Source organism: Heptranchias perlo, chromosome 40 (assembly GCF_035084215.1).
Source record: "Heptranchias perlo isolate sHepPer1 chromosome 40, sHepPer1.hap1, whole genome shotgun sequence".
NCBI classification, from domain to species: Eukaryota; Metazoa; Chordata; class Chondrichthyes; order Hexanchiformes; family Hexanchidae; genus Heptranchias; species Heptranchias perlo.
In genome coordinates, this window is record NC_090364.1 from 8,837,179 (window position 1) to 8,861,428 (window position 24,250).

Sequence of the window (24,250 nt, forward strand, 5' to 3'; positions counted from 1 at the left end):
AATTATGAGGGGCACAGATAGGATGGATACTAAGGAGCTTTTTCCCTTCGTTGAGGGTTCTATAGCAAGGGGACATAGATTCAAGGTAAAAGGCGGGAGGTTTAGAGGGGATTTGAGAAAGAACTTTTTCACCCAGAGGGTGGTTGGAGTCTGGAACTCACTGCCTGAAAGGGTTGTGGAGGCAGGAACCCTCACAACATTCAAGAAGCATTTGGATGAGCACTTGAAATGCCATAGCATACAAGGCTACGGACCAAATGCTGGAATATGGGATTAGAGTAGACAGGGCTTGATGGCCGGCGCGGACACGATGGGCCGAAGGGCCTCTATCCGTGCCGTATAACTCTATGACTCTATGACTCTATGTGTCCCCAGATTTGGACACATGTATTGAACATCTGACATCACTTCTGATGGGGAGTCTCGGAAGTGGCTCTGTGGGGGAGCAAGGAGCGAGCAGGACAGCATCCCCCTGACAAAGTTTCCACCCCAGTCCATTGGTGCTTGCCCCCTCTTTCTTGAATAATAAAATCTATTTACAGAGGACAATCTTACTCATTCTCAGATGGACGTGAAAGAGTGGTCAGTCCTACAACAAGGGATCTTCGGCCTAACCCCTCCAGATGTGATGAAGAACCTAAGCCACAATCTTTACCTGTATTTTCTCTTCAAATGCTCACTGATGCATTCCAGAATGTTCTACCTTCGAGTGAAGTTTAGTTCGAGTATTTTTCGAAAACTGTAAGGAATGGGAGGTGGGGCAATGAATCTTCTCTCCGACATTTTCCCTCTCTAACACTTACTCACCCACATCACCCCCACCCCTCCGCCCACTCCCAATCACTGTGCCGAACTTCTTCGAGTGCTGTTGCTAAGCAGCGACAGATGTCGGCATAATTTTCTGAGGAATTTCAATTAGAGATAGATTTTTCAATGTAAGATGCAAATGAGAGACAATCGAGTTCAGCTGCCGTCTAGGCTAATGAGGCTTTCCATCTAATGTTTGTGACATTTAGAATTAGAGAATGTGAATTAACACGGAAATCCAACATAATTCTGGTTCGAGTTAATTGTTCGGCTCTTCAGTGCATAACTTGTTATTGTTTTTTGTCTTCAGTGTTGCAATTTGGAAAATGTGAGGGAAATGTGTGGGGATGATTTGTTTTGAAGAAAGAGACAAGATCAAATTTGGAGAAGAAAGGAAAGGACGGAAGGAAGGAAGGAGTTGTATTTATGTCTTGTGTCTCTCAGAAACATGCCACACAAAATTAATTAAACTCACTTTTGTTGCATAGGCAAACATGGCAGCCATTTTGCACGCAGCAAAATTGCACAAACAACAGCAAGATCTATTTTTGGAAGCGTTGATTGAAGGGTAGAATGTTGTCCAAGGAGAACTCCCTGCTCTTCTTCAAGTGATGTCTTGGGATCTTTACCATCTACCTGAACCATCAAAACAGGCAGATGTTTAATGTCTTACCTGAAGGATGCCCCCTCTAACAATGCAGCGCTCCCTCAGAGCTGCATTGAAGACTCAACTTAGATTATGTGCTCTATTCCTCAAGTGGAGTTTGAACCCACAACCAAAACACACCATGTGGTTGACTTCAAGTGCCCTCAGGGCAATTAGAGATGGGCAATAAATGTTGCCTTGCTAGCATTGTCCACATTCCAGGAATTAATAAAAAAATAAGTTCTCTTGCTAACGCTTATAATTTTGGCAGCAAAGGACAATTTGTAGAAGTGCAGCTGCTTAGAAATTGCAAACCTGTGACTCTGACAATCTGTCCAAAGCCCTCCTTCGATGTTGGGAGAAGGTCTACACCAGCCAGCAACAGGGAAACTGAATTGCTGGGCTCAGTCGGCAAGTTGAGTGGTTGGCCCATCCATGACCATATCCAAGGTAACGGAGCCTGTCAAAGTACCACTGGTGATAGCTGCTTATTTTTGTCCCCTACTGGCACTCAACCAAACCCATGTCCCAGGCTGGGTTTGGTGCCTCCGACAGATGTGGTCTTAAGTTGTTCACTCCAGTGGTTGCCAGTGGAGCAAGCCACGTAAACTGAATGAAGTATTGGACCTCCTTCAACTGGGTTCACAGAATGATCAAAAGAGCTTTTTTTTTTACTATTTGCTCACAGGTTGTGGGCGACGCTGGCAAAGACGCATTTATTGCCCATCCCTAGTTGCCCTGAGACTGTGGTGGTCGGTCCACTACTTGAACTAACATAGTCCTTGTGATGGTGTTGCTCCCACAATGGCTGTAGGTAAGGAATTCCCGGATTCTGATCCAACGACAATGAATGTCTTAGGGCTGGAGGGGATACTTGGTGCACCCAAAATCTTGCTGCTCTTGCCTTTCTTGCTGGTGAAGGCTGTGGGGTTGAGAGGCCCTCGAGGTAACCCTGATGAGTTGCTGCAGTGCATCCTGTAGATAGTGCATACTATATATATATATACTGGAGATAGTTGCCAGTAGGGAACTCAGGAGAAATATCTTTACCCAAAGAGTGGTAAGAATGTGGAATTCTCTTCCACAAGGAGCAGTTGAGGAGAAAAGCATAGATGCATTTAAGGGGAAGCTAGATAAGTAATTGAGGGAGAAAGGGATAGGAGGCTATGCTGATAGGATTAGATAGTACCCTTTGTCGTCCAGTACTTCCCCGGAGCGGAGAAACTACGCCATGTTCTCCGCAGCCTTCAACATGTCATCAATGAGGACAAACACCTCGCTATGGCCATCCCCACACCTCCACTACTCGCCTTTAAACAGCCACCCAACCTCAAACAGACCATCGTTCGCAGCAAACTACCTAGCTTTCAAGAGAACAGCGTCCACGACGCCACACAACCCTGCCACGGTAACCTCTGCAAGACATGCCAGATCATCGACACAGATACCACCATCACACGAGATGACACCACCCACCAGGTGCATGGTTCATACTCCTGTGACTCAGCCAACGTTGTCTACCTCATACGTTGCAGGAAAGGATGCCCCAGAGCATGGTACATTGGCGAGACCATGCAGACGCTGCGACAACGGATGAACGGACACCGCGCAACAATCGCCAAACAGGAGGGTTCCCTCCCAGTCGGGGAACACTTCAGCAGTCATGGACATTCATCCACCGACCTTCGGGTAAGCGTACTCCAAGGCGGCCTTCGAGACACACGACAACGCAAAATCGTCGAGCAGAAATTGATAGCCAAGTTCCGCACCCATGAGGACGGCCTCAACCGGGATCTTGGGTTCATGTCACGCTACACGTTACCCCACCAGCGAACAAATGTTATCTGTTTTTAATATAATGGGTCATTTGCTGGCTCTCTCTGCCTTCCGGATGTTTCTGCCTCTCCCTGTGTTTTTTTTTCTCTGTTTTTTTTCCCTGTTTGTTTTTTTGTTGAATGTGTATTCGGAGGTTCTGCAGGTAACACCTCTCTGTCTGAACACGGTGATTGCCTTGGCAACGGGCAGTTGCAGGGGCAGTCTGTAAACACCATGTATTATTGTTCAATATGTATAAATGCGTAGGCTTCAAGGAGATCTTGAAACATTTGCCTGAGGAAGGAGAAAATCTCCGAAAGCTTGTGAATTTAAAATAAAATTGCTGGACTATAACTTGGTGTTGTAAAATTGTTTACAATTGTCAACCCCAGTCCATCACCGGCATCTCCACATCAGGATTAGATGAAGTAGGGTAGGAGGAGGGTCATGTGGACCATGGACCTCTTCGGCCAAATGGCCTGTTTCTGTGCTATAAATTAATTCCAAGTAATTCTACGCAGCCACAGTGCACCGGTGATGGAAGGGTTGGATATTGAATCTAGTGGTAGGCGGCTGGCCGAGCAAACAGCTCTGGCAAGTATCAGTCGAGCAGCCCACCTCCTCATTGAATTAAACCCCAGCGATCACTTGCAACAGCTGAATGAACCAGCAGGCTCTGGGGTAGGAGGGAGAAAAGCTTTGCCCCACAATACGGAACAACAGAATTTCCAACAAACATTATTAAATAAAGCTCGACGAGGCCGATCAAATGTGATATGTAATTTTGACTCTGCTTGTGAAAGGAAAACCAATATTAATAAAAGGTGAGCTTCTGCTGTCTGGAGTTTTATTTAATTCACCTTTATAAAATATTAAATCTGTATTTGATTTGGATTCATAAAATATCAACATGAGCAATTTCAGGTTTATTAAAGTTATCTACCGTGGTTTGAGCTAAAGCCTGCAAAAGTCTCTCGCAATCTCCTGTGAGGCTGTCACGAGCTGGGCAGCCGGTGCCTTCTCCTTTCTTGAGGTACTGCGTTAACCCTAAAGCGAGAAAGAAAGCACAACATTTCCTTCAGCTGCTCCCCCGTTGACCCAGTTGTTAATGGCCTTGCCCACTGTGGACTTGAGCTCTACAGGGCAGGGCGGTGCCAGATTTCATCGCTCACCTGCGCTGAACTCTGTAGCAGCTCCGCAATGGACCTGTTGGGCTCGGGAGAGGGAAGTCAGCCAGAGTTTCTCGTCCCTGATTATTATCCAATGATTCCTGCTGGAAAGTGTGTGAGTATGTGTGTGTATGTCGTCCAGCTGGGTGGGACCGCCCTCGCCTGGTTCCATTCCTATCCATCCTGTCGTAGCTAGGGAATCTCCTGCGATGGCTTCGCTCCCGCTCCCACACCGTTACCTCTGGAGCCCCCCCCCCAAAGATCTATCCTTGGCCCCCTCCTCTTTCTCATCTACCTGCTGCCCCTCTGAAAACACAATGTCAGGTTCCGCATGTACACCAATGACACCTAGCTCTACCTTAGTACCACCTCTCTCAACCCCCCCCCACTGCCTCTGCTCTGTCATGCTGCTTGTCCGACATCTAATATTGAATGAGCAGAAATTTCCTCCAATTAAATATTACGAAGGTTGAAGCCATTGTCTTCAGTCCCTGCCACAATCTCCGTTCCCTTGCAAACCAACTCCATCCCTCTCCCTGGCCACCGTCTGAGGCTGAACCAGGCCGTTCGGAACCTTGGCGTCCTATTTGACCCTGAGATGAGCTTCCGATCATATATCTGCTCCATCACCAAGACCGCCCACTTCCACCTCCGTAACATCGCCCGTCTCCACCCCTGCCTCAGCTCATTTACTGCTGAAACCCTCATCCATGCATTTGTTACCTCTACACCCGACTATTCCAATGCTCTCCTGGCCGGCCTCCCACCTTGCACTCTCCATAAACTTGAGCTCATCCAAAACTCTGCTGCCCGTATCCTAACTCGCACCAAGTTCTGTTCACCCATCACCCCTGTGCTCGCTGACCTACATCCGAAGAAGGGCCCTGCCCGATACATTGACACTCTGTTCTCGCCGCAGATACTGACTGACCTGCTCTGTGCTTCCAGCACTTTCTGTTTTCTTTTTCAGGTTAGCAGCTCTTTTTGTTTCTTTCTGTATGGATCACCCCACAAGAATTCAGCACCAAACGGGTTCAGTTAAAGAAAGAGATAGACAGGCCAACTCTGGGATGCTGAGATTCTGCCTACGTACTGCTCCCTCGGAGGCCGAGGACCAATGTAAAAGAGCCTATGAATGGAGACGAGCAACTTTAGTTGGCTTCTTACAGGGCTGCTCAACACATCTCGCAGGATAAGGTGCTTTTACATTGGTGTTTTAAATGTCAAGTTAAGAGGTCCTGTTTAGGGAGAGGACTTCCATACAACTCTCCCCCCTCTTATTGGGAGGCATCCTGTGTAATATAATGTGGAACCACTCCTCATGTTGACGTTACAGATACCAATGGCCTGAACCATTGGTACATCAGCAGACCCACATTGTCACAAGTATGTAATGCCACAAGTTGCCTGATGGTCATGTCTTCTACACTATGGAATGCAGCAGATGGATGGAGTATCTGCCCTTAGTCACTCCACTGTGGTGTAGAAGCCCCTACAGAGATACAAACTGTCCCCATCTTCTTGCTGGCCAGAGCATGTAGTACACCAAAGGCTGTTCCTAATGCTGGAAAGACTCCCTCTAATCCAATTTATGATGTGGAGATGCCGGTGATGGACTGGGGTGGACAAATGTAAGGAATCTTACAACACCAGGTTATATCAAGAAGTTGATAGCCAAGTTCCGCACCCATGAGGACGGCCTCAACCGGGATCTTGGGTTCATGTCACGCTACACGTAACCCCACCAGCAAAAAGGGGGAAAATTTTTTTATGTTTTTTAAAATTCTCTCTCTCTCTCTCTCTCTGCCATTTTGAGTTTCTTTCTGCCTGCCTGTGTAATTGACACAATGTATATCGAGTGTACTGGGACGTGCTGTTCTCCGTGACTGGCCTGTTTGAATAACAACAACACCTTTTGATTGGTGTGATGCTGTCCCAACATAGTATAAGATATGCGATTTGAGAACCTTTTCATTCATTCATCTGACGAAGGAGATAATCTCCGAAAGCTTGTGATTTTAAAATAAATTTGTTGGACTATAACCTGGTGTTGTAAGATTCCTTACATTAATCCAATTTAGTTAATGGACTCTCTGCTCAGCAAAGGACCACGTTCCATCCGTCAAGTAAACTCCCCGCTGCAGTCCGCTCAGTTAAAGTAACAGCCCACATTAACAGCCTGTTCACAACGTTCAAGCTCTTTCCCTGTCAGGATTGAGGATTGGCTGGGCTTATGGCAGTGACCTTTGCTCTTTGCCCTTTCCTAAAGGGCCTACTTGATAACATTCAGCAGGTGAAATTTAGCATAACTGTAGTGTGCGATGAGGGGTGACAAATATGAAGTGCATATTTAAAAACAAAATCAGCGCTCAATGGGTTAATGCTCGGATCTGACGACTGCATTGCCGCAGAAATTTATCACACAGAGGCAGAATCAAGCATGTCAGCTATGTAACTCCCACAGCTGTGTTTTCAAATGCTAGCGATAATTCATTTAATGAACTCTAGTGTCAAATGGTTAAGAGAAAGTGAATGCGGGAGGGTTGGGGGGGGGGGAAAGAGAGGGGGACGGAGTGATCGTTACGAGGTAGCACAGAACTTTATAGAATTCTGCAGGGAAGGGAGAGAGAGAAAGAAGGAAAGAGGGGGAGAACTTGAGAGAGAGTGAGAGAGAAATGGAAAGAGAGAAAACGAAAGAGAAAAAAAGAGAGAGATAGAAAGAGAAGATGATGGAAAGAGAGAGAGAAAGAGAAATGGAAAGAGAGAAAACAAAAGAGAAAAAAAGAGAGAGATAGAAAGAGAAGATGATGGAAAGAGAGAGATAGAAAGAGAAATGGAAAGAGAAATGGAAAGAGTGAGAGAAAAAGAGTGAGATCGCAAGAGAGAGAAAGAGAAATATAGAAAGCAAGAGGAAATGGAAAAAGGGAGAGAGAAATATAGAAAGAGACAGAGAGGAGCGAGAGGAAAGGGGAGAGACAGAGAGAAAGGGAGGGGGAGAGGAAAGAAGAGAGGGAGGGACAGAGAGGAGGGACAGAGTAGGGAAAGAGTGCGAAAGAGAGAGAAGGAGGGAAGACTCCTGTTCTTCCCCAGCTGGAATTTTCCGAGTAGTAAATTTTTTTCGTCTGATTTAAGAAGTCACCTGAAACTCCTTTGTTGGGTAATTATTTCTGGGTACCTGTAATCAGATTTGAATTTGATGAGGTCGGACTTTGGAGAATGATGGCTTGAAAATAGCCAACAATGATCTTTCAAGGCACAATCATTGCCCAGTCCATTTAATATTTCAGGATTACCCACCCTTCTTTCTCAATGTAATTTTTGACCGTTTACTTTTTCAGGCTCTGTGCGATCCCTCTGCTATGATGGGGGAGTGGGGGAGAGTCCCTGGAGCAATGTTAAAACCCCAGGTATTGTGCTGGTGGTATGTGTTGAAATACACAGAGGACTCTCTGCCACTCTTAATAAAACTGAAATGTTTCACCACCCATCTCTCACGATAAGTTGGCAGGTATCACCGACATCACTTAACCCCCAACAGACCTTGCTTCCTGTCAAAGTCATGATAGATTACGTTGAAATATTTCAGCTATGTTATTCCAGAGTGACTGACATCAGTGTACACTGTACAACAAATCAGTGCTATCTCACACTCTTTTTTTCTTTTACTTTCGACAGTTCTGCCTCCCAATATCCAGAGGTACACCAACCCAACAATGTGCGATATAATCTCAATTAAATTGCTTTGGTTAATCTGAGAGGGTTGCTGTATTTATTGAAGAGGAGGCATGACTCATGCCTTGAGGGCCGTGTCTTTTGCCGTTCAATCACCAAGGGAAATGGCAAAGGTGTGGAATTAGAGAGAGAGCAAAGAAGCGAAAGAGGGAAAGAGAGAGGGAGGGAGCGAGATGAGGGAGAGAGAGAGAGAGAGCTGGGGAGAGAGAAAGGGGTAGAGGGAGGGAGAGAGAGTTCAAAAGAGAGTGAGTGGAGAGGGAGGGAGAGAGAGGGAGGGAGATGGAGGAAGAGAGAGAAAGAGGGCATTTTAGACTGTTATGCAGAACATCTATTACAGCCACTAGAGGGCATGATGTTCCTCTGTTGCTTCCAAGCAGTGGACTGATTTTTAAATTATAGTAACAGTAAAAATAGGGGCAAACACGCCAAGGGCCAGTGAGGCATTTCAGTGAGTGGTTGGGACCAGAAACTGGTCAAGGGTCACCATGAAATGAGCTAGAACTTGAAACTTAGGCAAACGGTCAGAACATCTCCATCCAGAGATCTATTGGCATGCTGGACCTGTGGGTGCTGGACTTAGCTTGGCCTAGTGCCAGGCCACTGGGAGGCCATCTCATCTCACCCCGCAACTGGGAAAGGAAAAATGGACAATAAGGGAGAAGGTAAAATAATGGCAAGGAAGGGGCTGTGGTCGCCAGGAGTTGCTATTGAGATGTGGAACATAGAGTTCTTCTCACTCTAAATTGGACAATCGGGAGGGAAGGTCCCTGAAATGGCACAGGCACTTGTCAGAGGCAATAGCAGCATGTAAAATCCTCCACCCTTGGTCTTCTGGCCTGATTCTTGTGTACCCCAGTTCCTGTTCAGTCAATAATCTGTTTTCCATCATTTTATAAAACAGTTGGTATTTCTAATAATGCCTTTAATGTAGAAAATATCCCAAGATGTTTCACGGAGGGAAAGAGGAAGAGGTGTCGAGCCTTTGCGGGGGAGTCTAGAGGGTTAACCGGAAATGGGCTTTCAAAAGCTGGAGAGAGAAGTAGAGAGGGGAGAAGTCTGTGGCTGAAGGCTGCTACTGATAATTGAGTGGAGGGAAGTTCGTTGTGATCTGTGACCTGTGTAAAGGGCATTGTCTTTACTGGAATAGCATTTCTTTACCCAGAGAGTGTGAGAATGTGGAACTCGCTACCACAAGGAGTAGTTGAGGCGAATAGTACAGATGTATTTATGGGGAAGCTAGTTAAACACAAGGGAGAAATGAATAGCAGGGCATGCTGGCAGGGTTAGATGAAGAGGGGGTGGGAGCATAATCACCGACACAGACCTGTTGGGCCGAATGGCCTGTTTCTGTGCTATACATTCTATGTAATTTGACGTGATGCTTTACCAAGGGTGTGAATTAAGTTGTTCACCAGAGATGTGATTTTCCACCTCCCAATGTTTTTACGTTTAATTTAAAACTACGGAAATGAGTGATGATTCCCCTGCGATGTTGGACGTGCTGTCCTTCAGATGAGAGGTTAGAAAAGACATTGTCCTTTACACGGGTCACAGATCAGGACGAGCTTCTAAGGAAAACGTTAGCACTGATTGTTTTGGCATCTCGAGCAGGTATTCTAACTAACGACAGAAAGAGCCCTGAGGAAATTAAGAGGAGTGGGGGGGAATTCTACACTTGCTGGAAATCTGAAGCAAAAAGTGGAAAACACTTGAAATACACAGCAGGTTCTTCAGTATCTGTGAAGAGAAAAAGCCGGTTAAACTTTCAGGAAGTTGTCAGGAAGGATTTCCAGCCTGCTTTATATAGAAATACACAGTGGGACATCGAGCACATTACAAAGCATTTTTATTATCAACAACACCAACTTGCATTTATATAGCACCTTTAATGTAGTAAAACGTCCCAAGGCACTGCACAGGAGCGTTATCAGACAACATTTGACACCGAGCCACGTAAGGAGATATTAGGACAGGTGACCAAAAGCTTGGTCAAAGAGGTAGGTTTTAAGGCGCATCTTACAGGAGGAGAGAGAGGCGGAGAGATTTAGGGAGGGAATTCCAGAGTTTAGGCCCTTGGCAGCTGAAGGCGCGGCGCCAATGGCGGAGCGATTAAAATTGGGGATGCGCAAGAGGCCAGAATTGGAGGACTCAAAGATACCTTTCTCAGACTGTCCAATGCAAAGCAATGCTATTAACACATTGTGACACAAATTAATGTCTCTTCTATAAGGTACACTACAAAACAATGCTTTCACCGCACAAGGATGCCGTCTCGATATTATACAGTACTAGTCAATCTCCCGTGGTGTTACACATAGAGAAAGAAGACCAAGTCTAATCTTCAGGTAAGGCAAGGTTAGAGGGCAAAGGCATAATTGGACCAGAGCTTGCAGATACATTCAGTCCCCATTTTAAAGTCGTACATTCTATCATTGGTTTTATATTTTCATTATAAATTCCTATGTTCACATTTATAATGGTAACTGCCTATGTAAACTTGTCACTCTGTAATTATACTCTCCTGCCAGTGGAGGCACTGCAGCCACTGGTGAGAGTGTAATGACCAGTGTACATATTGGAGATATATATATTTATATAAAAGGAAACAATGAAACATGTCCATCTGTTTGAAGTATCATGTGCACACTTGGTTCAATATACAACAACAACTTGCATTTATATAGCGCCTTTAATGTAGTAAAATGTCCCAAGGCGCTTCACAGAAGTGATTATCAAACAAAATTTGACACCGAGCCACATAAGGAGGTATTAGGACAGGTGACCAAAAGCTTGCTCAAAGATGTGGGTTTTAAGGAGGGTCTTAAAGGAGGAGAGAGAGGTGGAGAGGTTTAGGGACGGAATTCCAGAGCTTAGGGCCTAGGCAGCTTAAGGCACGGCCACCAATGGTGGAGCATTGGATTTGGGGGATGCACAAGAGGCTTTCTGACTGGTCTACAGTGGAAAAAAAAGGAGAGTAGAATTTATTTTGTAGCTTCTGATTGGTTGTTCCTTACAGACTGAGTGGTCACCTTGAACGGTCTCCCGCCTACAGCCCAGCAAACATGCGGAAAGAAAAAGATAAGTTACGGCCTACCTTCATAATGCATGCTGACATGTTGCTGATCCCATTGCCAAATTCTCAGCCATTCACTCTCCAGATGTCCCATTACCACGTTTCATCTTGCTGACTAATTACCCAAGCTAACTACTCTGTGATGGGCCTCCCTCCTGATGAGCCTCTCCCTGCATTCCCACCCAGTACCTGGCCTTATGCTACTGCTCGCTGCCCTGACTCAGCCTCTCACTCCTGCTCACTCTCAGACCTCTGCTCTTCCACTTGCAAGCAACACCCTGGGAAACGCACTAATAGCTTTACGGAGGTCATTGGCAAAAGAACATGAGGCAAGATGAGGACAATTTTTTTTACGCAGCGAGTTGTTATGATCTGGAATGCACTGCCTGAAAGGGTGGTGGAAGCAGATTCAATAATAACTTTCAAAAGGGAATTGGATAAATATTTGAAGGGAAAAAATTTTGCAGGGCTATGGGGAAAGGACAGGGGAGTGGGACCAATTGGGTACCTCTTTCAAAGAGCCGGCACAGGCACGATGGGCCAAATGGCCTCCTTCTATGCTGTACCATTCTATGATTCTATGATCCAAAGGTTCACTGTCGTTCAACCTTAATGTAATGTTGTGAATTGCTTCTACATTGTAACTGCTAAGAGGTGACCTTATTTTATACATGAAAATGCAAAACCTCTTTTAAAATCCTCTCTGCTCCCACTAACATTAAACAAAATTATACATTATTAAAAACCTTGAGTAGGGCATGCACTTCCTGTCCATAAACTTTACTTCTTGTCGGCACGATTTTTGGTCACACTTTCCTACGACCAAAACATTCGGCTTTGTGAATTGCTACGAAAACACTTCCCATTTAATTTTATTATGTCAACTGTCACGCTGTAGTTGCGGTCTCTGGCCACTAGGTGAGTCTGTGGAGCACGTCTCCCCCAACTGTGTCGCCATCTTATATACAAAAAAATTATATTCATCAATTGACTGTGAATAATACCAGAGGCAGTGGTGTGAGCTAACAAATCACTTTAAGATTTATCTTGTGACATTGCTTAACATCTGTTATATTGGAATGAGCACCATGAGACCATAAGAGACCATAAGAGATAGGAGTAGGAGTAGGCAATTCGGCCCCTCGAGCCTGTTCCGCCATTTAATGAGATCACGGCTGATCTGATTTTTACCTCAACTCCACTTTCCCGCCCTTTCCCCATATCCTTTGACTCCCTTGCTGATCAAAAATTTGTCTAACTCAGCCTTGAATGTATTCAATGACTCAGCCTCCACAGCTTTTTGGAGTAAAGAATTCCAAAGATTTACGACCTTCTGGGACAAGAAATTCTTCCTGATTTCCGTCTTAAACGGGCGACCCCTTATTCTGAGACTATGCCCCCTAGTTTTAGATTCCCCCATGAGGGGTAACATCCTCTCAGCATCTACCCTATCGAGTCCCCTCAGATCCTTGTATGTTTCAATAAGGTCTCCTCTCATTCTTCTAAACTCCAATGAGTATAGACCCAACCCGTTCAATCTTTCCTCATAAGACAACCCTTCCGTACCCGGAATCAACCTAGTTGATTCTAGCACATTGCCAACACCCATTTATAGACCTCAGTATGACAATGTGTCTCCAAAGTATGGCATATGTTACTTAGATTGATAATAAGATGGCAGATTATTGGAGGATTTTTGTTTAAAAGTGGCAAAACACAATGGTTTTCATCTGTCTATGGCCCACTCCATAGACTCAAAATCTAGGCTGACACCTCAGTGCAGTACTGAGGGAGTGCTGCACAGTCGGAGGTACCGTCTTTCGCATGGAACGTTAAACCAAGGCCCTCTCAGGTGGACGTAAAAGATCATATTTGAAGAAGAGCAGGAGAGTTCTTCCACAGTGTCCTGGCCAATATTTATCCCACAACCATTATCACACTGCGGTTTGTGGGAGCTTGCTGTGCGTAAATTGGCTGCCGCGTTTCCTACATTACAACAGTGACTACACTTCAAAAGTACTTCATTTGCTGTAAAGCGCTTTGCGATGCCCTGAGGACTTGAAAGGCGCTGTATAAATGCAAATTATTTCTTTTTTTTTTAAAGAGGACAAACCCCTGTGACTAACAAATGTAACAGCAAGTTCGATTGAGTATCCTGGGGCTTTGAAGGCCGGTTTGCCAGTCTTCGGGGGGCCTGCATATCACTCACAAACTGCACTTTGGACACTCTTGGGTAAAGGCAACATGATATGGCAGTGAAGTAAAGAAAGACAGAACTTGCATTTATATAGCGCCTTTCACGACCTCAGGACGTCCCAAAGTGCTTTACAGCCAATGAAGTACTTTTTTTTAAAAATGCATTTCCAGAATTTTCTGCTTTAAATTTCAATTTAGAACCATATAGATTTACAGCGCAGAAAGGGAGCCATTCGGCCCATCGTGTCTGTGATGGATCTTTGCGAGAACAATCCCACTGTTCTGCTCTCTCCCCAGTGATCCCTTCCATGACTAATGGGTATTGCAGGAGTTAGAGCGTGTTGTAGACATTTGTAATAACATTCTAATTTAATTGGTAAGGTTCTGTGGTTTGCTTGCTTTTATTTAAGCATCTTTAGTTTACTCGGACCTCCTGTTTATTAATTATGTTAATGCTGCCCTTAAAGAGGCACTTGTGGTGCTGACTCCTGAGGCAACCCTATTGGTCCCGTTTTTTTTTATCATTACCTCAAATTTACAAGAGGATGGAGTTTACTTGTTTTTTTAAAAAGTCAAACATTTAAAGAAACTTTTGATTTCTGATGCACGGGCCTCTCTATAAAACAGGTGGCAAAGTACCACCAGGGACACTGTAGCTTTAAGGCCAAAGACAATGAAGGAGTTGTACTGATTTCTCAAAAAGGGAAGGACGTTATTGTCCCAAAAAATAGCGATGGGGGAGGGGATCCGTTTCCCCTTCGAAATTCTGCCTGTCACTTTTTTATTGATACTAACTTTTTTAAAATTCATTCTCGGGATGTGGGCATCGCTGGCAAGGCCGGCATCTATTGCCCATCCCTAGTTGCCCCTTGAGGAGGTGGTGGTGGGCCTTCTACTTGAACCACTGCAGTCCGTGTGGTGAAGGCTCTCCCACAGTGCTGTTAAGTAGCGAGTTCCAGGATTTTGACCCAGTGACGATGAAGGAACGGCCGATAGATGTCCAAGTCAGGATGGTGTGTGACTCGGAAGGGAACTTGGAGGTGATGGTGTCCCCATGTGCCTGGTGCTGCCCTTGTCCTTCTAGGTGGTGGAGGTCGCGGGTTTAGGAGATGCTGTGAAAAAGTTTTGTAATGAGGAGTTTTGTGATGAGGAGAAATTTCTTCACTCAGAGGGTGGTGAACCTGTGGAATTCTCTACCACAGAAGGCAGTGGAGGCCAAGTCATTAGATGCATTCAAGAAGGAGATAGATATATTTCTTAATGCTAAAGGGATCAAGGGATATGGGGAAAAAGCGGAAACAGGGTACTGAGTTAAATGATCAGCCATGATCATTTTGAATGGCGGAGCAGGCCCGAAGGGCTGAATGGCCTACTCTTGCTCCTATTTTCTATGTTCCTATGTCTCTATGTAATCACAGGAGTGCTATACTATGTAACGCACAGTGTATTATTCCACCACTAAGGTGGAGTTGGGTTTATGTTGGCCTGTTTCTTGAAGGGTACACAGTCTAATTGTTGTAAATCCCAAAGTCAATTAGAGATTGATTGCCATTGCTGACGGATGTTTACAGGTTGGCGGATGCTTGTAAATTCCTGGCTGCAGGTCAGAAGCAAGCTTCGACAACTTGTAATGAGATGAACGTGTGCTGGATGTTCCGCTTGGGCAGAATCCTGGCAGGAAGTCCACATGACGGGATTTGCGCCTCACAGAACTTGGCCATCGCTGACCCTGACCGATCTTTTAGCGTCAGCTTAATTAGCATAATCTCAGTGGGCTCCCGGAAAGGATTCCTGCCTGGGAGGAGGAAAATGGCTGCTGTGGGGTAAAGGAAAGCAATCAATTGCCACGCAATCAACTGCACTCCATTAGGGAGCCGTTTAAAATGTAAATCCCCTACCCCCGCACACCACAGCAGCGCAAGATGTCAGGAACATGCTGGCATTCCTTGCGCCCAGCTTTACTATGGTGATAATTAATGGGAGGTAGAACACATGATATCATCTCTTCATTACCATCCACTTTGAAGACGCTCGCCCGTAAGAACATAAGAAACATAAGAAATGGGAGCAGGGGTAGGCCGTACGGCCCCTCGAGCCTGCTCCGCCATTCAATAAGATCATGGCTGATCTTCTACCTCAACGTTCGCCCAAATTTGGTTCAACATATTCGACAGCCATTGTCACTTCCGGCGTAAAATCCCGGAAGTGGTGGCAACCAGCTTGGAACTGGAAGAATAGCTCCCCACCCAACTTTCCCAGATCACCCGTGTGTGGAAGATCCTGTCTAAACCTTCTCTCTCTCTCTTACATTTGTGCACAATTCCTGCCAATTTTTTTCCACTATAAACTCCCATGTCCACATTTATAATGGGAGCTGCCAATGTAAACTTGTCACGCTACAGCGCCATCACTGGTGGGAGTGTGTAATTACCGCACGACGTGTTTCCGTTGGCAATTTTCATTCAAAATATGGACATAGTTGTCAGCCACGGCTTAGTGATAGCACTCTTGCCTCTGAGTTAGAAGGTTGTGGGTTCAAGTCCCACTCCAGAGGCATGAGCACAAGATCTAGGCTGACACTCCACTGCCAGTACTGAAGGGTAGCTGCACTGTCAAAGGTGCCGTCTTTCGGATGAGACGTCAAACCGAGGCCCCGTCTGCTCTCTCAGGTGGATGTAAAAGACCCCACGGCGCTATTTCGAAGACAAGCAGGGGAGTTCTCCCCGATGTCCTGGCCAATACTTATCCCTCAACCAACGTCACTAAAAACAGGTTATCTGGTCATTATCACATTGCTGTTTGTGGGATCTTGCTGTGCACAAATTGGCTGCCGCATTTCCTACATTACAACAGTGACTGCACTTCAAAAAGTACTTCATTGGTTGTGAAGCACATTTGGACATCCTGTGGTCATGAAAGACACCATAAAAATGCAAGTTCTTTCTTTAATGGAAATTTAGAATTGTGATTTTAAAATGGGGACTAAGTTATGTCTGCACACCCCCTGGTCCCTCGGCTATTAACCCTGCTTCACCTGAAGAAGACACTTGGTCTTGGCTCCCTGTTTATGTTGCCATGGGAGACATTAAATGTTGATGCAATGGATTTTTGTGCTGTATCTACTATATAGAACAGAGATGCAGGCCCTAAATTTTCACTTTATTTTTGGTCTTTTTATCTTTGCTTTAAAGAATTATATATTTTTTTGACACCAATGTGGCTGCTTTAAAAAGAAACAACATGGGTGATTCCAGGTAAGTAAATGAAGAACATTTTTTTTTTAGTAAGCTGAGGAAATGGTCCCATTTATAACTTAATGGTCTTCCTCGGACAGACAATATTCCCCTGTAGAGAGAAAAAAAAATTACGAGGTAACTCAGTCTATGTAGGGCTTTATCAAGTAACCATTGAAGGTAACGTAAACGTCAACATCGTCACTATAGACCGCGTTCTCCCGCTCACGCTTGTAAAGTCGGACCCAAACTTCATCGTTCTCTTGCAGCTCGAGCATGATGCTCTGGCTCTGCATGATGCTGCGGTCGCTGGGCTGCGCGTAGCAGATGACCATATCCTGGTCGTTCTTCATGATGTGAAGGTAGGTCTCCTTAAAGTTCCACGTGTGGATGTTGAGGTTGAAGTAGTAAATTCCCGGCACGTAGCAGTAGAACTTGCCCTTGAACATGTTGAAGTGACCGAAGAGGTTCACAAAGGTCGTGTCAAACACCAAGATCTGGTAGTAGTCGCTGCTGTGCAGGCCTTTCTTGCGGCCCACCGAGAAGGCCGAATAGTGCTGCTTGTAGGAGTCCCCCGGGATGCCTGCTTGCCCCACATCTCCCTTAGATCCTGTAGGGCCTCGCAACCCGACCGGGCCTTCCTTGCCAAGTTTTCCATGAGGTCCTCGATCGCCCCTGTCTCCTTTCTCGCCTGAAAGATAAAGAGAGGCTGGTCAAAGATCCATTTTGTCACAGCCCGTTCCAAGCCCATTTGAGGGGAGGGTGGGGACTATTAGAACATAAACAACAACTGTCCGTGCAACCTCAGAAACAAAAGAGACCAAAGTGACACTTCTGGTTCATCCACCATTACGAGATGCGACCACAAGAGATTAAATTAGTTTCCTGGAAATATGGAAAAGTAAAAGCTCAAAGCTATCTAGTCACAGCAGATGGGATTATGGAAGGATTGGGTAATAAGGACGTAACAAAGCATGGAGCAATTGTAAAGAAGATTAAGCAGTGTTAAAAAATGTGAGGACAGATGTATACTTTGGACATGTGAATGTCAGATGAGAATACATCTTAAATGGAAAAACACTGGGGGCAAGATGAATGAAGGGGTCCAGATGCATAAGTCATTAAAAGCCAGTTTGCAGGCTAGTTCTGTGATCAAAAGAGCTAATGGGATGCTTGGCTTCATTTCAAGACATAAGGAGTACAAATAAGCAAGGAAATACTCCTGCAGTCGTGCAGAGCACTGATCAGATCTCATTTGGAGTACTGTCTTCAGTTATGGGCCTCCCTCCTCAGGAAGCATATACTGAAATAAAAACAGAAAATGCTGGAGAAGCTCAGCAAGTGAGGCAGAGTCTGTGGAGAAAGAAACAGAGTTAACGATTCAGGTCAAAGACCTTTCGTCAGAACTGGAAGATGTTAAAAGTTAAAGTTTTTGAGCAAGTACAGAGCCAGGGAAAGGGGGGAGGAAAGAACAAAAGGGAAGGTCAGTGATAGGATAGAGGGCACGAGTGATTAAATGACAAAATGGATGATGGTGCAAGGCAAGGAGGGTGGTAATGGAACAGGTTAAGAAACTAAAGATTGATCAGGAGTAGCTGTAAATGGCAGCAGCAGAACCATTACCAGCACCAGCTGACCACAAAAATGGGAGCAGTGTTTATGATCTGAAGTTATTGAAATCAGTGTTGAGTCCGGAAGGTTGTAAAGTGCCCAAACGAGGTGCTGTTCCTCGAGCTTCCATTGAGCTTCATTGGAACAGTGTAAGAGGCCGAGGACAGAGAGGTCAGAGTAGGAGTGGGATGGGGAATTAAAATGGCAAGTGACCGGCAGGTCAGGGTCACGCTTGCGGACAGAGCTGAGGTGTTCAGTAAAGCGATCACCCAGTCTGCGTTTGGTCTACCCAGTGTAGAGGAGACCGCATTGTGTGTAGCAGATACAGTATATTAAATTGAAAGAAGTAAAAGTAAGCCACTATTTCTCCTGGAAGGAATGTTTTGGGCCCTGATGGTGGGAATTGAGGAAGTGAAGGGGCAGGTGTTGCATCTCCTGCACTCACACGGGAAGGTGCCGTGGGGAGGAGAGCGGGTGTTGGGGGTGATGGAAGAGTGGACCAGGGTATCGCGGAGGGAGCGGTCCCTTCAGAATGCTGAAAGGGGAGGGGAGGGGAAGATGCGTTTGGTGGTGGGATCGCGCTGGAGGTGGCGGAAATGGCGGAGGATGATGCGTTGGATGTGGAGGCTGGTGGGATGGAAGGTGAGGACAGGGTGACCCTATCACGGTTCTGGGAGGGAGGGGAAGGGGTGAGGGCAGAAGTGCGGGAAATGGGACGGACACGGTCGAGGGCCCTGTCAACTACAGTGGAGAGGAATCCTCGGTTGAGGAAAAAGGAAGACATATCGGAAGCACTAATGTGGAAGGTGGTATCATCAGAACAGATGCGACGGAGATGGAGAAACTGGGAGAAGGGAATAGAGTCCTTACAGGAAGCGGGGTGGGAGGAAGTGTAATCAAGGTAGCTGTGGGAGTCGGTGGGCTTATAATAGATATTGGTTGACAGCCTATCCCCAGAAATGGAGATAGAGAAGTCAAGGAAGGGAAGGGAAGAGCCGGAGATGGACCATGTGAAGGTGAGGGAAGGGTGGAAATTGGAAGCAAAGTTGATGAAATTTTCCAGTTCAGGGCGAGACCAGGAATCGGCACTGATACAGTCATCAATGTACCGGAAAAAGAGGTGAGGGAGGGGACCTGAGTAGGACTGGAACAAGGAATGTTCCACATATCCCACAAAAAGGCAGGCATAGCTGGGACCCATACAGGTTCCCATAGCGACACCTTTTATTTGGAGGAAGTGAGTGGAGTCAAAGGAGAAGTTGTTCAACGTAAGAACAAGTTCAGCCAGGCGGAGGAGGGTGGTGGTGGATGGGGACTGGCTGGGCCTCCGTTCAAGGAAGAAGCGGAGGGTCCACAGGCTGTCCTGGTGGGGGATGGAGGTGTAAAGGGACTGGACGTCCATGGTGAAAAGGAGACGGTTAGGGCCGGGGAACTGGAAACTGTTAAAGTGGCGGAGGGCATCAGAAGAGTCGTGGTTATAGGTTGGAAGAGAAAATATAGAGTCAAGATAGGAGGAAATAAGTTCCGTCAGGCAAGAACTGGCTGAAACGATGGGTCTCCCGGGGCAGTCCTGTTTGTGGATCTTGGGAAGGAGATAGAAACAGGCTGTGCGAGGTTGGGGGACTATGAGGTTGGAGGCCATGGGGGGAAGATCTCCAGAGGAGATGAGGTCAGTGACGGTCTGGGAAACTATGGCTTGATGTTCGGCGGTGGGCCATGGTCCAGGGGGAGGTAGGAGGAGGTGTCGGAGAGTTAGCGTTCAGACTCCGCACGGTAGAGGTCTGTTCGCCACACAACAACAGCGTCGCCCTTGTCAGCAGGTTTAATGACAATGTCAGGGTCGGACCTGAGAGAACAGAGTGCTGTGAGTTCAGAGGGAGGTAGGTTAGAGGGGACTAGAGAAATTGAGACGGCCGATGTCACGCCAGCAGTTCGCAATGAAACAATCAAGAGAGGGTAAGAGGCCAAAGGGTAGGGGTCCAGGTGGAACCAGAATTCTGAAGACGGGAGAAAGCGTCCGCTGTGCAGGGGGGGGGGGGGGGGGGGGGAAGACTCCCGGCCAAAGAAATGGGCGCGGAGGCGAAGGTGACAGAAGAAGAGCTCAGCATCGTGTCGAGCTCGAAATTCATTAAAGTGGGGCGTAAGGGGATGAAGCTGAGGCCTTTGCTGAGGACTGGTCGTTCGGAGTCAGAGAGGGGAAGGTCAGAGGGGATGGTGAAAACACGGCAGAGGGTGAGATTGGAGGGAGGGGTGGGGTCAGAGGAAAGTGAAGGGGAAGAAGGATCAAGATGGGTGTTGGCAGATACTGACCTTGGAGGAAGCTCAACAATTACTCATCATCATGATACGTTTCATAGAACGAATCGGTACACTTGGGGGCATTCCCTAGAGATACGAATGTTAAGCGGTGAGGTGTATAAAATAACAAAGGGAATTACAGGCCAGGTAGGGGATGATCCTTCCTAAGAGTGGGGGAATTCCAGGAAAACGGGACATAATTCTGAAAATTTCTTCACACAAAAGGAATGTGGCACGTTTAGTCCTGGAAGGTCATAGATGCAGATCCATCATTGGACACGACATTTCAATATTTATGAGGCCTCCACGTGCCCGAAAACCCAGGAGTTAAAATGTCCGTGGGGGGGGGGGCGGGCCTTCTGCCTGGCCTCCATTTAACCCCCCCCACCCGCCCTGTCTGCCCTGTTCCTGCCGGGCAGCCCATGGTTACAATCAACCCTTGAAACTCAAATGGTTTATGGAGGTCACATAAACCTGGTCACATAAATGAGGGTGTTGTTCCTCAAGCTTGCGTTGAGTTTGTCAGAACAGTGTAGGCGGCCAAGGTCAGAGAGGTCAGAGTGGGAGTGGGACATGTTACTCAGTGCTACATAATACAGACCACTGAGCCATAGGGAGCCCTTGCAAGATATATTAGGGTAGCACTCCCATTATATGGATGGAGTTGTCATATATAAAGAAAGAAAGACTTGCATTTATATAGCGCCTTTCAGGATCTCAGGACGTCTCAAAGCACTTTACAGCCAATGAAGTACTTTTGAAGTGTCAGCCTTGTTGTCATGCAGGAAACATGGCGGCTAATTGGCGCACAGCAAGATCCCACAAACAGCAATGTAATAATGACCAGATAATCTGTTTTAATGATGTTGGTTGAGGGATAAATATTGGCCCAGGACCCTGGAGCTCTGCTTCGAATAGTGTCATGGAATCTTTTACATCCACCTGAGAGGGTAGACGGGGCCTCAGTTTAACATCTCCTCGGAAAGACGGCACCTCTGACAGTGCAGCACTCCCTCAGTACTGCACTGGGAGCGTCAGCCTAGATTATGCGCTCAAGTCTCTGGAGTGGGGCTTGAACCCACAACCTTCTGATTCAGAGGCGAGAGGGCTACCCACTGAGCCGCGGCTGACATCTAAAATTAAAATATCTGTTAAAAAATTAATAAAGGACACATTACAAATATTATTTAAGATATTTCAGAAACTCGGTGCTGATTTTGTGCTCTCCTATTCCCAGCAGGGAGTGGGGCTCATGGGGAGGGCATCGTGCAAAATCATGGGCTGGTGCCCTCACTGCCAACTGGGAGTGTGGGAACTTGAAACCAGCTGAATTCTGATTGCTGTTTCTTACATCATCTTCCTCAGTCGTGTGTCCTCGGCTCAAACCCTTTCTGAACATTTGGTACATCAATCAGCTAAATTGACTGCATGTGCCACGTAACATGGGATGGTATCTGTCCAACTCCATTATATGATAAGGCCTCTGACCAAATGTGGAACTTACTGTTCGCAGCTTATAATTTGCACCAGGTCAGTGTTTCACTGAGTTCTACATATTTCAGTAAAATCTGTTGACCTTTTAAAGCAATTCTCCTGTAAAAAAACTCCACTCACGCAGTAAATTCTATTCCTACAGCCCGCAGTAAGACATTGGCAATTAAATTTTTTCCAGCTGATTCTGTCAAAATTCCCATTATTTTCCACAGCGTATTTGAAATTCCTGTAGTCGGCTCTTTTCCCACTCAGGTGTTCTAGGGGCCTCCAGTATTTTTAGTGCTAGAGTAATATAGACAGCACTGTCTAATGTCTCTTTTACTTTCGTCTTTCATAAAAGTCCCCAGGATTGTTACAGTGGTCATACAAGAAAGTGCGGAAAGAGAAAAGGGGCCATCGAGCCTAATCCTAACAGGCCTTGTTCTGGCATGGACTTTCTTTCATTTATTCAAACTCCTGAGGAAAGTGAACAAGGCTCTCAAGACGGAAATATTCCGTGAAATATCTTCCTTAGTCTCATCTTTAAAATTTACCAGGCTGGTACCAGAACTGAGAGGTTATACCTATCAAGAAAGATTCAACAGACTGGGCCTCTTTTCTCTAGAAAAGAGAAGGCTGAGAGGTGACCTGATTTAGAATTATGGAAGGGTTTGATAGGGTAGAAAATGTTTCCACTTGTGGGGGAGACCAGAACTAGAAGATATAAATATAAGATAGTGACTAATAAATTCACTAAGGAATTCAGGGGGAACTTCTTTATCCAGAGAGTGGTTAGAATGTGGAACTTTGATTAATTGAGGCGAATAGCATAGATGCCTTTAAGGGGAAGCTAGATAAGTACATGAGGGAGAAAGGGATAGAAGATTATGTTGATAGGGTTAGATGAAGAGGGGTGGGAGGAAGCTCGTGTGGAGCATAAACACAGGCATGGACCAGATGGACCGAATGGCCTGCATACTCAATGTAATCTCCAAGGTAATTGGGGTAGATTTTCAATTTGGCCACACCGTGCAAAACTGGCATTGCGGATAGAACCACTGTTATAGAAACCGCTTGATTTTCAATGATTAACAACTCTAGTTTCACTCCCAGGCAGCTAGTTGAAAACCTACCCCACTGAGTGGAAAAAACTGCAAGACATCAATCTACGTTGCTCAAACCTAATCGGTCACGTTCACTAGATGACGCGCCCATGATTCCGAGATTGGTAATGAGAATCAGCTGCTTTTTACGACGGGCGGCCAATCCACGAGGTCAGTTTTACTCCCGGGAGGCAAGCTGAAAATCGACCCCAGTGTTCCTTCGTGTGGGGTTGTTCAAGCTTTGATCTGTGGGGTGTCGATGTGCACCAAGGAATCTTGTGGGTTACTTAAAGGAGAAGATTTTTCTCTTAAAAGGCAAAAAGGATCATCTAGCAGAACTCAAAGAGGAAAATTGGCCAGGAAGGACTGCATACCCACAACAAAGCGCATTCAATTTTCTCTCTATTTAAATAAAGGATGGAAATTTGGATGAGCTTTGTTATAAGCATGAAATCCTTCTCACTCAGTTCTCCTGCATGCATTTACACAGCAAGAAGAAAATCGGCATCATAAAGTCTAAACCCACATTCCCATTAATTCGCATGTACCTCAAGTTGCTGCTACTAACAGATTTTGGTTGTTCTGATTTAAGATTTATCCAACAACGAGGCAACAGCACTAAGAACGAATGCTTTCCAAACCTCTAGGCCCACTAAATTCCAATAGGACAAAGCAGGGAGCTAAAAAATATATAAGTACAAATCGGGAATGGGCTTGCCTGGGCTTTCATGGTTGGATTCCCAGAGTTCAGGTGGTTGGATGTGGCCCTAGGACTGCAGGTTGGTTGGAGGAGTTAATTGGACGTTTCAAGAAAGAATTTGCATTTATGTAGCGCCTTTCATAACCTCAAGATGTTCCAAAGTGCTTTACAGCTAATTAAGTACTTTTTGAAGTGTAGTCATAGTTGTAATGTAGGAAATGCGGCAGCCAATTTGCGCACAGCAAGCTCCCACAGTGATAATGACCAGATAATCTGTTTTAGTGATGTTGGTTGAGGGATAAATATCGGCCAGGGCACCAGGGAGAATTCACCTGCTCTTCTTCGAAATAGTGTCGGGGAATCTTTTACGTCCACCTGAGAGGGCAGACGGGGC

General features: G+C 45.9%; 1 protein-coding gene across 3 annotated transcripts in view; it reads right to left on the bottom strand.

Moving 5' to 3' along the window:
* Window positions 1–9,998: 9,998 nt before the first annotated feature.
* The window catches only part of LOC137305662 (complement C1q tumor necrosis factor-related protein 1-like), a 29,170-nt gene continuing 14,918 nt past the window's right edge, over window positions 9,999–24,250 (bottom strand). For all 3 annotated transcript variants that reach the window (XM_067974553.1, XM_067974552.1, XM_067974551.1), the window contains one exon: window positions 9,999–17,362. In XM_067974553.1, coding sequence (XP_067830654.1) covers window positions 16,815–17,362 — 548 coding nt within the window. In that variant the 3' untranslated portion in view covers window positions 9,999–16,814. The remainder of the gene's footprint in view (window positions 17,363–24,250) is intronic.